This window comes from Heptranchias perlo, chromosome 2 (genome assembly GCF_035084215.1).
Source record: "Heptranchias perlo isolate sHepPer1 chromosome 2, sHepPer1.hap1, whole genome shotgun sequence".
NCBI classification, from domain to species: domain Eukaryota; kingdom Metazoa; phylum Chordata; class Chondrichthyes; order Hexanchiformes; family Hexanchidae; genus Heptranchias; species Heptranchias perlo.
In genome coordinates, this window is record NC_090326.1 from 20,047,899 (window position 1) to 20,062,212 (window position 14,314).

A 14,314-nucleotide genomic window follows, 5' to 3' on the forward strand; every position below is an offset into this window, starting at 1 on the left:
CTGAACAGAAAATTCTTCATCAAGAGTAAATTTGATGAATCGATATTAGGATCAATCACCAAAATAAAATAATCAAACTACATATTAAGAGTAATTGAATTAATAGGCCATTTTCTATTTTCTTAGAGAAACTTACAAAATATCCTGAATTGCTTTTCTCAGGGTCACTTACTATTTGTTTAAGCAAAGCACTTCCAATATCCTCCATTTCAATTGATAGCTGTTGTTTGTATCCAAATCCGGTTCCAAAGTCAATAAGAGGAACATTCAGGGCACCTTCCAGAGCCACAGTGATGAGGGCATGGACTCCTGTCATTATAAAATGACCATTTATTTATTACATATTACTGTAGATAACTGAGTAATATTGAAGATTCTGATTGGATGGCTGGCAGCCATTGTTAAATGGTGGGGACCAGCATGTTCTAAGGAAATATATCAAGTGACATTATAAAATACATGTAGCAGTTGCCCTGAACAGAAATTAAGGAATAATAAAATTAAAATCTTCTGAGACAGGTGAATGGAAGTTGGCAATCTTTTGAATCATTTACATTTTTGGCAGAGACACAAGGAACAAACTGTTCACCAAAAAAGCAAAAAATTGAATTCATCCAACCATTTCACAGTATAAACTGTCTCATGATCATGTAATTTTTTTTTTAACTGCAATGTGTCTACCTATAATAGGGAAAATGTAGCCTCCCTCCACCCCCCCCCAAAAATGGAATCAGTTTGAAGCATTTTCTCTGAACTCATCTTGTCCATGAGATCCTCCTCCTGCTCCATTGGCACCATTCCCACTAAATTGCTCACCAACCAACTCCCTTTTCTTACCCCTTCTCCTCGGTAGCTGATATTACAAATGGTTCCCTCTCCTCAAGAACTGTCATTGTACTTCCTCAAAAAAAACAAACGTTTAACTGCTCTGTCCTTGCAAATTACTGCCCCATCTCCAACCTCCCTTTCCTCTCCGAAGTCCATGCCCATTGTTCCTGCAACTGCATGTTTGAATCTGTCCAATCAGGTTGCCATTATTGCCACAGCACTAAAACAGCCTGAATCAAAGTCACAAATTACATCCTCTGTGACTGTGACCAGTGTATTTTCCCTACTCGTCCTCGACCTCTCTGCAGCCTTTCACGCTGTCAATCACACCATCCTCCTCTAAAGTCCCTCCTCCATTGTCCAGCTCAGTGGGCGTGCCCTTGCTTGGTTCCATGGTTACCTATCCAATCATAGCTACAGCATCTCCAGCAATGAATTCTCTTCCCACCCCTGCTGTATTCAGGAAAACCAGGTCTACATGCGACCTAACCAGCGGTCCTTAAGTGACTGCTGCAGGCCGCCACCAAAAAGGTAAGGTTTTTAGAAAATATTTACCTGAATGTGGAGTCAGAAGGTGCAAGAGTGCTCCTCCTGGCTCCACATTAAAACCACGGGCCACTGCCAGCCACTGCTCACCCCCCCCCTCCCGATCGCCTACTCGACCTACCCCGTTTCCAGTCGCCCCTCTCTCGGTTGCCCCCTCCTGCTCGCCTCTGCTCTCGATCGTCCCTCTCCCGGTCACCCCCACCTTCTCCCAAGCCCTACCTGATCTGCTGGTGATGCAGCGGCCACAAATTCAATGTTCTTTGACAGCGAGCTGTCGAGGGACACCCAGCAGGTGTCCACAGCTTGCGGTCTGAGGCAAATGAATCCGTGGCCCAGTGTCAGGTGGGCCTTGGGCCTACTCTTTCTATTGCCATTCTAAGCCATCGACGCTAACCAGTATCCACAAAAGATGCATGAGGTGGAAAAAACATGGTTAGTGGCAAAAATGGAAATAAATGCTAACCATCAACGTTTCACAGTTGACGGTCAGCATTTGTTGCATTGTGTCTGTGCCAGTGTTTACTGCTGCTCTGAAATCATCTCAGGATACTGGAAATAAATCATATGCACATTTGCAGCAGGTCAATTAGGTAGCTACTCTGCTGGCTAGTGATGAAATTGCATCGAATGGCAGATATGCAGCAGCGACTGATTGTGTGAATTGTTTATGAGAGAGTAATGTAAAATGTATCAAGGGAGGGACTGATGTAAAATCCAGTGGACAAAGTGACGTAAAATACACAGGAGAATGTGATGTAAAATGTGCAACCAGGAAGTTGGCACATAGATGACAATTGTCAATACTTAACTGTTGCCCTAGGCAAGGGTGAGAGAGGAAAATGGCAATAATCTTGGAGAACAGAGCCAGGAACCACCACTTGCTTTGGAGCTGCATCTTCTGAGATTGGTGAATATGATTTTTTTGTTTGAAGCACATAACTGAATCTATCAGTGTCAAAAGAGGAGTCAGACTAAATTGCCCACTGTCATTCATTCCTAAAATCCCATGTAATAAAAAAGGAATTTAACTTATTCGGTCACCCTAAAAAGTAGTGACCTTAGTTACAGATTTACATTCAGTGCTGTACATTTTATTTGGATTTCAGCTTTTTTGGAGCTGTGTCAGCTTTTTGAAGTTTTCATCAGTTTTTGCAGGTTTTCTAATTCAACATGTATGAATAAGAGAGGAAGGTTCTATTTCTTATGTTCTTATGTTTCCCTCCTCCGTGATTATATCCCCCCTCCCCCCGCTCCCCACCTCGGATCTACCTTGTTGCTGGCCTAGCGGCGTCTGGGTCACCCGATATTGTGCCAGCCTGCATCTAATGAGTTACACTGCGATGCCCGTTTGGTGCCTCTCTTTGCTGCGTGCTCGCCAGTTAGCCGCCCAAAAATTAAAATCAACTGCACCTCAAAGGTTCTAAATATTCGAACAAAACTTCAAGGTAACAATCTAACCCTACAGTCTAAACCTGAGCAGCTGCATCGTGTAAATTACTATGATTCCAACAGGACCCAGATCATTGTTTCCTGTTGACTGTTCATCAAGAAAAATCACCTATCTCCGCATTTAATCTTATTCAATTTCATTCTTAAAGCAAATGTTTACGTCCCTGTTCACTGGTCTGGGAAAGTTAAATCCGGGATCATGGGCATGATTTTAACCCAGACGAACGGGTGGGTTGGGGGCAAGAGGGCAGTAAAAGTTTTAAAAGTTTGGAGCGGGAACGAAACCCGGCACCAACCTGCCAAGAAATGAGTTTCACCCAGACGTATCTGGGCGCGTACGCTTCGGAAACCCGGAAGTCCTGCCGGTTGCATTTAAAGCGGCAATTAACATCATTGAAGTACTTACATCAATCAATTTTTTGTGGATTGAGACAGAGAAATGATTTTAACTCTGCCTCAACGTCTCTTCCGTGGCCTCTGAAACATGCCATGGAAACAGAGGTGAGTTGCAGCCAGCAGCTATTTGGACCTTTAAACCAGTGATGGACACATGGGGATAAAAGGTGAGATTTTGCAGCAGGGCAGTCAGTTCTCTCAGACCAACCTTTGGCTGGGAGTTCTCTGTATTCAGACTCAGATTTCTTTGTTCACATTCAGAATTCTTGTGTTCACACTCAGAATCCTTGTGTTCACACATATTTGCCTGCATTTTGGACCCCTCCTCACACTGGCACCATCAGGATGGGTGGTGGGGGCGCAATGGATGTATTCAGCAGTACATCTAAGGAGGAGACACATCAGCATCCACACCAGGCACGGCGTGCAGTTCTGGGAGTTGCAGCTCCGCAAGACAGAAGTGTGCCACAGTGACCTGCTGAAGAGCAGAGAGGAGACCAATGGAGGGGCCGACGTCGCAGGAGGAACTATTCACATGAGAGGGTCTAAAGGCAGAGGCTGAGCTTTGTGGACCTTTCTGAGCAGCAGTGCCTACGAAAGCTCAGATTGAATGGCCAGGTGGGCACAGGCATCTGCAGGCTCCTTCATGCCACATATTGCCCGTTGCAGTGAAAGTCACCACTGCCCTCAACTTTTTTGTCTCCAGATCCTTCCAGGGCACCACCAGTGACATCACCAGGATCTCTCAGTCGTCCGCCCATAAGTGTATACAACAGGATGGCTTGTTTGCCAGGACATCCGACTACGTCAACTTCCCCTGTGACGACATCAGCCAAACTGAGAGGGCAGTGGGTTTTCACTCTCTGGCTGACTTCCCACGGGTGCAGGGTGCAATTGATTGCACACACGTAGCAATCCGAGGACCTACACATGAGCCAGGGCTGTTCATCAACCGATAGGGATCTAACTCCATCAATGCGCAGCTAGATTGCGACCACCAGAAGAGGTTTCTGCAGGTGTGTACCAAATTCCCTGGCAACTGCCATGATTCCTTCATTCTGCGCGAATCCAACATCCCAGCCCTCTTCCTCGCACAAGACACACTTAAGGACTGGCTCCTTAGAGACAAGGGATACTCCCTGCAGACATGGCTCATGACACCTGTGAGGAACCCCACCAGCAAGGCACAGAAGCATTGCAACAACAGTCACCTTACCACCAGGTCTTTCATAGAGCAAGCCATAGGAGTGCTGAAGATGCGCTTCCGGTGCCTGGATCGATCTGGAGGAGCCCTTCAGTACTCACCAGCGAGGGTGTGCAGAATAATTGTCGTGTGTTGCGTCCTGCATAACATCGTTCAACAAAGAGGGTTACAGGTGGATGAGGTCCCATGCACTCAAGAAGCAGCCGCAGCTGCCATCAGCATTGAAGAAGATGAGGAGGAGGAGGAGGAGGAGGATGAGGAGGAGGGGGATGACGGGCGAACCATCGGTAGAGCAGCGTCTCATCTGGCTGCTCGTCACGCCAGGGAGTCACTCATAGTTGATAGATTCTCATAAGAAGATCTGCAAAGTGACTACAGCCAAATAATAAGCATGTAATTTTCAGGTTAGCAGGCTGTAACTAGTGGGGTACCACAAGGATTCGTGCTTGGGCCTCAGCTATTTACAATCCATATTAATGACTTAGATGAAAGGACCGAGAGTAATGTATCCAAGTTTGCTGACGATGCAAAGCTAGGTGGGAAAATAAGCTGTGAGGAGGACACAAAGAGTCTGCAAAGGGATATAGACAGGTTAAGTGAGTGGGCAAGAAGGTGGCAGATGGAGTATAATGTGGGGAAATGTGAGGTTATTCACTTTGGTAGGAAGAATAGAAAAACAGAATATTTTTTAAATGGTGAGAAACTATTAAATGTTGGTGTCCAGTGAGACTTGGGTGCCCTGGTACAAGAAACACAAAAAGTTAGCATGCAGGTGCAGCATGCAATTAGGAAGGCAAATTGCATGTTGGCCTTTATTGCAAGGGGGTGTTGGTGTACAAGAGTAAGGAAATCTTACTACAATTGTACAGGGCTGTTTTGGTCTTATAAGGGAGGATATACTTGCCTTAAAGGCGGTGCAACGAAGCTTCACTAGATTAATTCCTGGGATGAGAGGGTTGTCCTATGAGTAGAGGTTGAGTAGAATGGGCCTATACTCTCTGGAGTTTAGAAGAATGAGAGATGATCTCATTGAAACATATTAGATTCTGAGGGGGCTTGACAGGGTAGATGCTGACAGGTTGTTTCCCCTGGCTGGAGAGTCTAGAACTAGAAGGCATAGTTGCAGGATAAGGGGTCGGCCATTTATGACTGAGCTGAGGAGGAATTTCTTCACTCAGAGGGTTGTGAATCTTTGGAATTCTCTACCCCCGAGGGCTGTGGATGCTGAGTCGTTGAGTATATTCAAGGCTGAGATATAGATATAGAAGGGAGCTTTCACAAAAGGGTCTCAAGAATGGACAAGACGTGGCAGTGGTGATAATCATAACGTTTAATTTAACATAAACCAAATAAATATGAAAAACATGACAGTCTGTCTGACACGCTTGGTGATTACAAAACCTTCGACTTCTTCTTCCTACCGCTTCTACGTGATGCATCCCCTGAGGCTGCAGCAGGAGTAGGGGCAGGTTGCTCAGATTCATGCCCGTACTGCTTAGATGCTTTCGGCCTATGACCTCTGGGTTTTGGAGACCGTGAGGGCCCCTCCAATGACTGCTCCACCTGCACCTGTGCAGGAGCAGACTCGGCCACCTGGAGAGGAGGCAGCATTGCGGGTACTGGTGGAGAGGGGGGCAACAGGTGAGACATGGGAGCGCTTTGAGCGGCGTGCCTACTTCCATGACCCCTTTCGCCACCATCCCTCTCCTGGGCCAGGCCCACATCACTCCTACCACTCTGCTGGACAACAGTTTGGAGGACATGAGTGATACCTTTTAAGGCCAGTGCAAATGTCTCTGTCTCCCTGTCTAAGGCAGCAGAATGTAGTTTGCCCAGAGTCCGTGCATGAAGCTCAATGGAGGCTGCCATTCTCTCCATCGCAGACATTCTTGCATTTACCTGTGCCACCAGTCCACTAGCTATATAGTTGGACTCCTCCATCCTCTCTGCTATTGTGGAGAGTGTGCATGGTACATTTTCCACTGCCTCGCAAAGTTCTCCTATACCTCTATCATTCTCCTTTACAAGGATGGCCACCAAGGTTCAGCATCTGTGTCCAGCTGAGCAGAGCTTAGAGAAGAATACGCCCACCGATGCGGACTCTCCACCGCTGCCCCTGCCATCAGTGTCTGCTCGTGCTCACATGTGTGTGTTGACTCACCTGGTGACAACCCAACTACCTCTCTAATAGGACCCACCAAGGTGTAAGTTTCTGCGCCTAAGATGTGACAGTGCGCCCTCAGAAGCAAGGAGCTCCTCTGAGGAATCACCCTCAACCACGTCTTCAGTCCGTGACTCCACTCATCGCAGAAGTAATGTTGTGATCAGCATACTGAGTTGTGCAACAGGCCAATCATTGATAACATCAATCCATGTTGTGTGTGACGAATGTTAAAGTTCTATAACCAGACGTTTGCGGGTTTCCAGTCTCAGTATCCCCCACAGCCAGACAATCCACCGTCTGTCTTATCTCTAACACCTCCTCCTCCACCTTTGTGAGGGCCACGATTTGTGGAGGCTCCCCTCCAGTCCTCACCCTCTCCCTTGCATTTTGTGCTCTTTTTCTACAAGGGGAGAAAGTACAGACATGTGAGTGAGTGAGGATGAAGTGGTCACCCAATGGATGCATTGCTTTGGGTCGGAATGACAATGAAGCAGTTGAATCAGAGGGTGACTATTAGACAGATTGATCACATTGGAAAAGGATTGGGGTGAGTGGGAGAGGTGGGTGCACAAAAGGGGGTGGGGGAGAAGAAGTGTGCAAAAAGTGAAGGTAACTTGACACTGAGCCTTACGTGGGTGTGAGGAGTGATGTGATGGAGTAGGCTTCGCAGGGCAGTGTGGGGGGTGGGGGGGCAGTGGAGGTAATGTTCACCACAGAATGCAGGTCAATCAATAACTGTACTCACTTTTCCTGACCTGGGTAGGTGATTAAATCTCATTCTGCATTGCAGCCACTATCAGGACACCGTGCTCCTACTGCTCACTTGTTCTGCCACCTCCAGCCATGCCTTCTTTGTGAAAGAACCAGGTTTCTTTCTCCTGTCCGGTGGATAAAGGAACTCCCTCCTGTTTCTCACTTTGCCCAGCAATGTCTCCAGGGTAGTGTCGGAGAACCCAGGTGCTGGCTTGGTTCTGGAACGTTGCATACTCATTTGAGCCTCTTTTCTCCTTCAAAATACATTGTTGGAGTGGCCCTTTAAATAGTGGACTTAAATGCGTCATGCAGGTGCGCAGTGCACCCGCTGTGCAGCTTGAAGATGCAAAACCTGGAAGTTGAGTTAAATGGCTTCGAGTGAGTCGCAATCGCTTGGGAAACCTCTCGATTTTTTTCACTGGGTTTCCTACCCTATTATTTTTTTAAATTTGTTTATGGGATGTGGGCGTTGCTGGTGAGGCCAGCATTTATTGTCCATCACTAATTGCCCTGGAGAAGGTGGTGGTGAGCCGCCTTCTTGAACCGCTGCAGTCCGTGTGGTGACGGTTCTCCCACAGTGCTGTTCGGAAGGGAGTTCCAGGATTTTCACCCAGCAACGATGAAGGAACGGCGATATATTTCCAAGTCGGGATGGTGTGTGACTTGGAGGGGAATGTGCAGGTGGTGTTGTTCCCTCGTGCCTGCTGCTCTTGTTGTTCTAGGTGGTAGAGGTCGCGGCTTTGGGAGGTGCTGTCAAAGAAGCCTTGGTGAGTTGCTGCAGTGCATCCTGTGGATGGTACACACTGCAGCCACTGTGCGCTGGTGGTGAAGGGAGGGAATGTTTAGGGTGGTGGATGGGGTGCCAATCAAGCGGGCTGCTTTGTCTTGGATGGTGTCGAGCTCTTGAGTGTTGTTGGAGCTGCACTCATCCAGGCAAGTGGAGAGTATTCAATCACACTCCTGACTTGTGCCTTGTAGATGGTGGAAAGGCTTTGGGGAGTCAGGAGAAGAGTCACTCGTCGCAGACACCCAGCCTCTGACCTGCTCTTGTAGCCACAGTATTTATATGGTTGGTCCAGTTCAGTTTTTGGTCAATGGTGACCCCCAGGATGTTGTTGGTGGGGGATTCGGCGATGGTAATGCCATTGAATGTTAAGGGGAGGTGGTTAGATTCTCTTGTTGGAGATGGTCATTGCCTGGCACTTGTCTGGCGCGAATGTTACTTGCCACTTATCAGCCCAAGCCTGGGTGTTGTCCAGGTCTTGCTGCATGTGGGCATGGACTACTTCATTATCTGAGGGGTTGCGAATGGAACTGAACACCGTGCAATCATCAGCGAACATCCCCATTTCTGACCTTATGATGGAGGGAAGGTCATTGATGAAGCAGCTGAAGCTGATTGGGCCAAGGACACTGCCCTGAGGAACTCCTGCAGCAATGTCCTGGGGCTGAGATGATTGGCCTCCAACAACCACTACCATCTTCCTTTGTGCTAGGTATGACTGCAGCCACTGGAGAGTTTTCCCCGATTCCCATTGACTTCAATTTTACAACGGCTCCTTGGGCCACACTCAGTCAAATGCTGCCTTGATGTCAAGGGCAGTCACTTTCACCTCACCTCTGGAATTCAGCTCTTTTGTCCATGTTTGGACCAAGGCTGTAATGAGGTCTGGAGCTGAGTGGACCTGGCGGAACCCAAACTGAGCATCGGTGAGCAGGTTGTTGGTGAGTAAGTGCCGCTTGATAGCACTGTCGACGACACCTTCCATCACTTTGCTGATGATTGAGAGTAGACTGATGGGACAATAATTGGCCGGATTTGATTGGTTCTGCTTTTTGTGGCCAGGACATACTTGGACAATTTTCCACATTGTCGGGTAGATGCCAGTGTTGTAGCTGTACTGGAACAGTTTGGCTAGAGGTACGGCTAGTTCTGAAGCACAAGTCTTCAGCACTACAGCCAGGATGTTGTCGGGGCCCATAGCCTTTGCTGTATCCAGTGCACTCAGCCGTTTCTTGATATCATGTGGAGTGAATCGAATTGGCTGAAGACTGGCTTCTGTGATGGTGGGGATATCGGGAGGAGGCTGAGATGGATCATCCATTCGGCACTTCTGGCTGAAGATGGTTGCAAACGCTTCAGCCTTGTCTTTTGAACTCACGTGCTAGACTCCACCGTCATTGAGGATGGGGATGATTACAGAGCCTCCTCCTCCTGTTAGTTGTTTAATTGTCCACCACCACTCACGACTGGATATGGCAGGACTGCAGAGCTTTGATCTGATCCGTTGATTGTGGAATCGCTTAGCTCTGTCTATAGCATGTTGCTTCCGCTGTTTAGCATGCATGTAGTCCTGAGTTGTAGTTTCACCAGGTTGGCACCTCATTTTTAGGTACGCCTGGTGCTGCTCCTGGCATGCTCTTCTACACTCCTCATTGAACCAGGGTTGATCTCCTGGCTTGTTGGTAATGGTAGAGTGAGGAATATGCCGGGCCATGAGGTTACAGATTGTGCTGGAATACAATTCTGCTGCTGCTGATGGCCCACAGCACCTCATGGATGTCCAGTTTTGAGCTGCTAGATCTGTTCTGAATCTATCCCATTTAGCACGGTGATAGTGCCCACAACATGTTGGATGGTGTCCTCAGTGCGAAGACGGGACTTTGTCTCCACGAGGACTGTGCGTTGGTCACTCTTACCAATACTGTCATGGACAGATGCATCTGCGACAGGTAGATTGGTGAGGACGAGGTCAAGTAGGTTATTCCCTCGCGTTGGTTCGATACTCCGCTGAGATCCCGCCTCCTAGTTAAAATTTAGGCCCATAATCTTCGTGGTGGAACTGTAACTAAGGGACCTCTGGAGATATTCTCTAGTTATTGCCTTTTAATGGAACCCCTATTACAATGTTTTAAATGCAGGAAGAACTCATTGCTTGTATAACTTTATTTTTGGACTGGCTTTAAATCTGGATAGTATGTTCCAACTGTCTACTATAGTGGAAGAAGTTTTCAATAAAATGTGTATTGAAACATCAAAATAAAGATGTTTATTCAGTTGTTTCTCTTTAAAGGAATTAATGGAATAGCTGTTAGCTGTTTTTGAGAGGAGTATTCCATATACTTATTACCCTTCATGAATTTTGCTTGCGAATTTTGTTGGCTGCATATAGTGACACCAATATTCTTGGCCAGAATGTAGATGATTGGGTAATTCCCCTGACAATCATGCCTGGAGACCACACTGCTGTAAGTGACTAAGGTTGATTTTACGTATGAGCTCTATTCGCTGCAGTCTGTAGCTGCATATAGTGACACCACTATTCCAATTTTGTTCTCACATTCTCTACTTCTGTCATCTGTGTTTAAATTAAATAATCTTTTGGCATGTAGAATGTACACAAAGGTGAAATTCTGTACAATGATGACATAAAAACATAGTATCTGATGGCACACAGATGTTTTTAATTCAACAGCACTCAGAATACTGGCTGCCAAGTCTGGCAATGTTTAATGTACAAATCTAAGAAAAGCCCAGAGGAATAGTAAACCAACAGCAAGTGCACTTCAACAATCGGGAGTGAGTGCAACAGGTCTTCAAGAAATGCAGCCCAGGGCAATCGGAGGAAGTGTCAACCAGAGTCAATGCCATGAGCAACATTCTGTGTATCTGGAGGCAATGTAGGCAGGACTTTCTGCTCCTGTTAAAACCTGGCAGAAACTCAGCAGGGCATGATATGCACTCATGATTATACCCTCAACCCCAGCAATTTTCATAGGCTACTTGGCAAATTCCCACCTCCATCTGGAAACTTGGGGGAGGCAGGAAAATGGATGCAGAGGTTTCAGGCACCTGCTGCATCACAGCATTTGGCTGACAGCCTTCAGAGCAGGCCAAAAAATAGATTTTTAAAAAAATCTAAAATCCAGCTCTGTTATCGTTTGTACTGGGCAAGGTGGCCCTTTAAATTTTAAATCCTGCTGTACGCCCACTGCAACCCTGGATGCCAGGAACATACCAGAATTCCTAGCCCAAAAGACAGTTAATAATTTGTGTGAGGTATTCCCATCATTTTGAATACACCCATGCATGTTAAGGCAGACATATTCTACGTCTCCTGTCACTTCCATCAGAAAATCCAGAGAATGGCAAGGGCTGCAGGGAACTGGTAGAACAGCTCTCCATCCAATTTTCCACCCCTGCCGACTCAAGTTACACCAGGGAGCCAGTAGAAAATCCCATCTGCATTGTTTGCAGATGGGATTTCAAATCCTCTGAAGGAAATGCGACTTGTAAGATGCCAGATTAATTTTCTAAAGGGGGTTTGGAGGCATTTTGGAATCTAATGTACTTCTCCCTTTCAAGCCAAAAATAATTTATCCTGCACTAGATACCTTAAATATGAAAATAGAGCAGCTATTTAGACATCAATGCAACTTTACCAGGTCCACTTTTTTCTGTTGAAAATTTAACATATACATCACAAGAAATATTTACACATTTACTGTAATTTGGAAGGAAGAATGAGGAGAGGCAATATAAACTAAATGGTACAGTTTTAAAAGGGGTGCAGGGACAGAGAGACCGGGGGTACAAATCTTTGAAGGTGGCAGGACAAATCGATAAGGCTGTTAAAAAAAGCATCACAGATCCTTGGCTTTATAAATAGAGGCACAGAGTACAAAAGCAAGGAAGTTATGGTAAACCTAAGTCCTCAGTTGGAGTATCAGATCCAATTCTAGGCACCACACTTTAGGAAGGATGTTAAGGCCTTGGAGAATGTGCAGAGGAGATTTACGAGAATAGTACCAGGAATGGGGGACTTCAGTTATGTGGAGAGATTAAAACATAGGAACATGGGAATAGGAGTAGGCCATTCAGCCCCTCAAGCCCACTCTGCCATTTGATAAGATCATGGCTGATCTGTGATCTAACTCCATATACCTGCCTTTGGCCCATATCCCTTAATACCTTTGGTTGCCAAAAAGCTATCTATCTCAGATTTAAAATTAGCAAGTGAGCTAGCATCAATTGCCGTTTGCGGAAAAGAGTTCCAAACTTCTACCACCCTTTGTGTGTAGAAATGTTTTCTAATCTCGCTCCTGAAAGGTCTGGCTCTAATTTTTGGTCTGTGCCCCCTACTCCTAGAATCCCCAACCAGTGGGAAATAGTTTCTCTCTATCCACCCTATCTGTTCCCCTTAATATTTTATAAACTTCGATCAGATCACCCCTTAACCTCCTGAACTCTAGAGAATACAACCACAATTTGTGTAATCTCTCCTCGTAACTTAACCCTTGAAGTCCAGGTACCATTCTAGTAAACCCACGCTGCACTCCCTCCAAGGCCAATATGTCCTTCCGAAGGTGCGGTGCCCAGAAGCAGGGATTGTTCTCTCTAGAGCAGAGAAGGCTATGGGGAGATTTAATAGAGGTGGTCAAAATTATGAGGGGTTTTGATAGAGTAAATAGGGTGGAAAGAGTGATGTGGGCCTGGTCCAGGAGAGGGATGATGGCGAAAGTGGACATGGAAGTGGGGACACCACTCAAAACGCTCCCACGTCTCACCCACTGCCCCACTCTCAACCAGTACCCACAATGCTGCCTCCTCTCCAGGTGGCCGGGTTAGCCCCTGCACAGGTGCAGGCGGAACAGTCTTTGGAGGGGCCCTCACGGGCACCGAAACCCAGAGGGCGTCCGCGCAAAGCATCTCATCGGTCAGGGCATGGACAAGAGCAACCTTCCATTACCTCTGCTGAAGCCACAGGGGTAGCACCACGTAGGGGTTCCCGTAAACATAAGGCTAAGGTTTTGTGAGCACAAAGGGGATGCACAAGGGTGTATGACAGAATGTCATGTTTTTGATTTAGTTTCGTTAGCTTTGCAAAGCACATTAAAATTTGTTATCACCACTACTCCCACGTTTTTGCAAATCTTGTCTGGTTTGTGCAATAATTCCCTTTCCTGAGGATCACCATGAAGATCCACACCTGATGCCACCCATTGTGTCACTGCAGAGTGGGTGTAGGTGTATTTGCAGGGCTCGTTTGTGCAGACGATTGAGAGACGCCGGCGAGGTCCCCGGTGGCACCCTGGAAGGATCCGGAGAAGTTGTTGATGGCAGTGGTGACTTTGACAGCGACAGGTAAGAAGATGGTGGCTCAGGCCAGCCAGGAGCAGCTCGGCATCAAGGAGGCTGCAGATGTCCACGACTACATGTCAAGTGACTCTGAGCCTCCATGTGCACTGCTCCTCAGAGAGGTCCAGGAAGCTGAACCTCGGTCTGTGGACCCTGTGGTGAGGGTAGTGCCCTCTGCGACGCATCTCTCTCTGTGGTTGCCCTCCCTCCTGCTGTGCAGGTGGATGTGTCACAGCACTGTGTTGTGGAGCTCCATGTGTCAGAGGTGGACAGCGTGGCCAGCGAGGCTGGTGATGCTGTTCATCCTCCGAGGAGGTCATGACTGCAGCTAAGGCGGCCCCCATCAAAAAGATGTACGTTTCAGGGGGTCCGCAAGGTATGTAAATGTGTCTGCACACCGGGGTTGAGGTTCCATGTTGGTGAATTTTTGTGTTAGGAGGGTGGTGCAGGCCAAACTTTGTTCAAAGTGACAGAGTGGCCTCCTATGAGCGTCTCCCCCCAACCTGTCAAATGGACCTTTGCAGCTCCCACAGCCTGGTGGCTGCAACACGTCTGTTTCAACTGGGAGTGTTTCCCCCAGTATAGGAAACACGCTCAGTTGACCTGAAAATTCCACCCCTCCTAAAATATCCTCCCAATCAGGTTTGCAAACAACCTGAAGTATCAAAATAATTGCCGGTGGGAGTCCCGCATGCGGGGGCTGAGCGTGCATCTAAGCGCGTCATTGGGGAACCCGGAAGTGGGCGGGTTGGAGCTGGGCTTCGGACCTGCCCCGGGAATCCCGAATTTTCGGAGCCCCCCCCTGCCACGAACGCACCCGCTCAGCCATCCTAAA

At 47.3% G+C, this 14,314-nt stretch overlaps 1 protein-coding gene across 1 annotated transcript in view; it reads right to left on the reverse strand.

Moving 5' to 3' along the window:
- LOC137335661 (collagen alpha-6(VI) chain-like) overlaps positions 1-14,314 on the reverse strand; it is a 199,558-nt gene that overhangs the window by 133,761 nt on the left and 51,483 nt on the right. Inside the window, exon 11 of the mRNA XM_068000953.1 lies at positions 173-309. Coding sequence (XP_067857054.1) covers positions 173-309 — 137 coding nt within the window. The remainder of the gene's footprint in view (positions 1-172; positions 310-14,314) is intronic.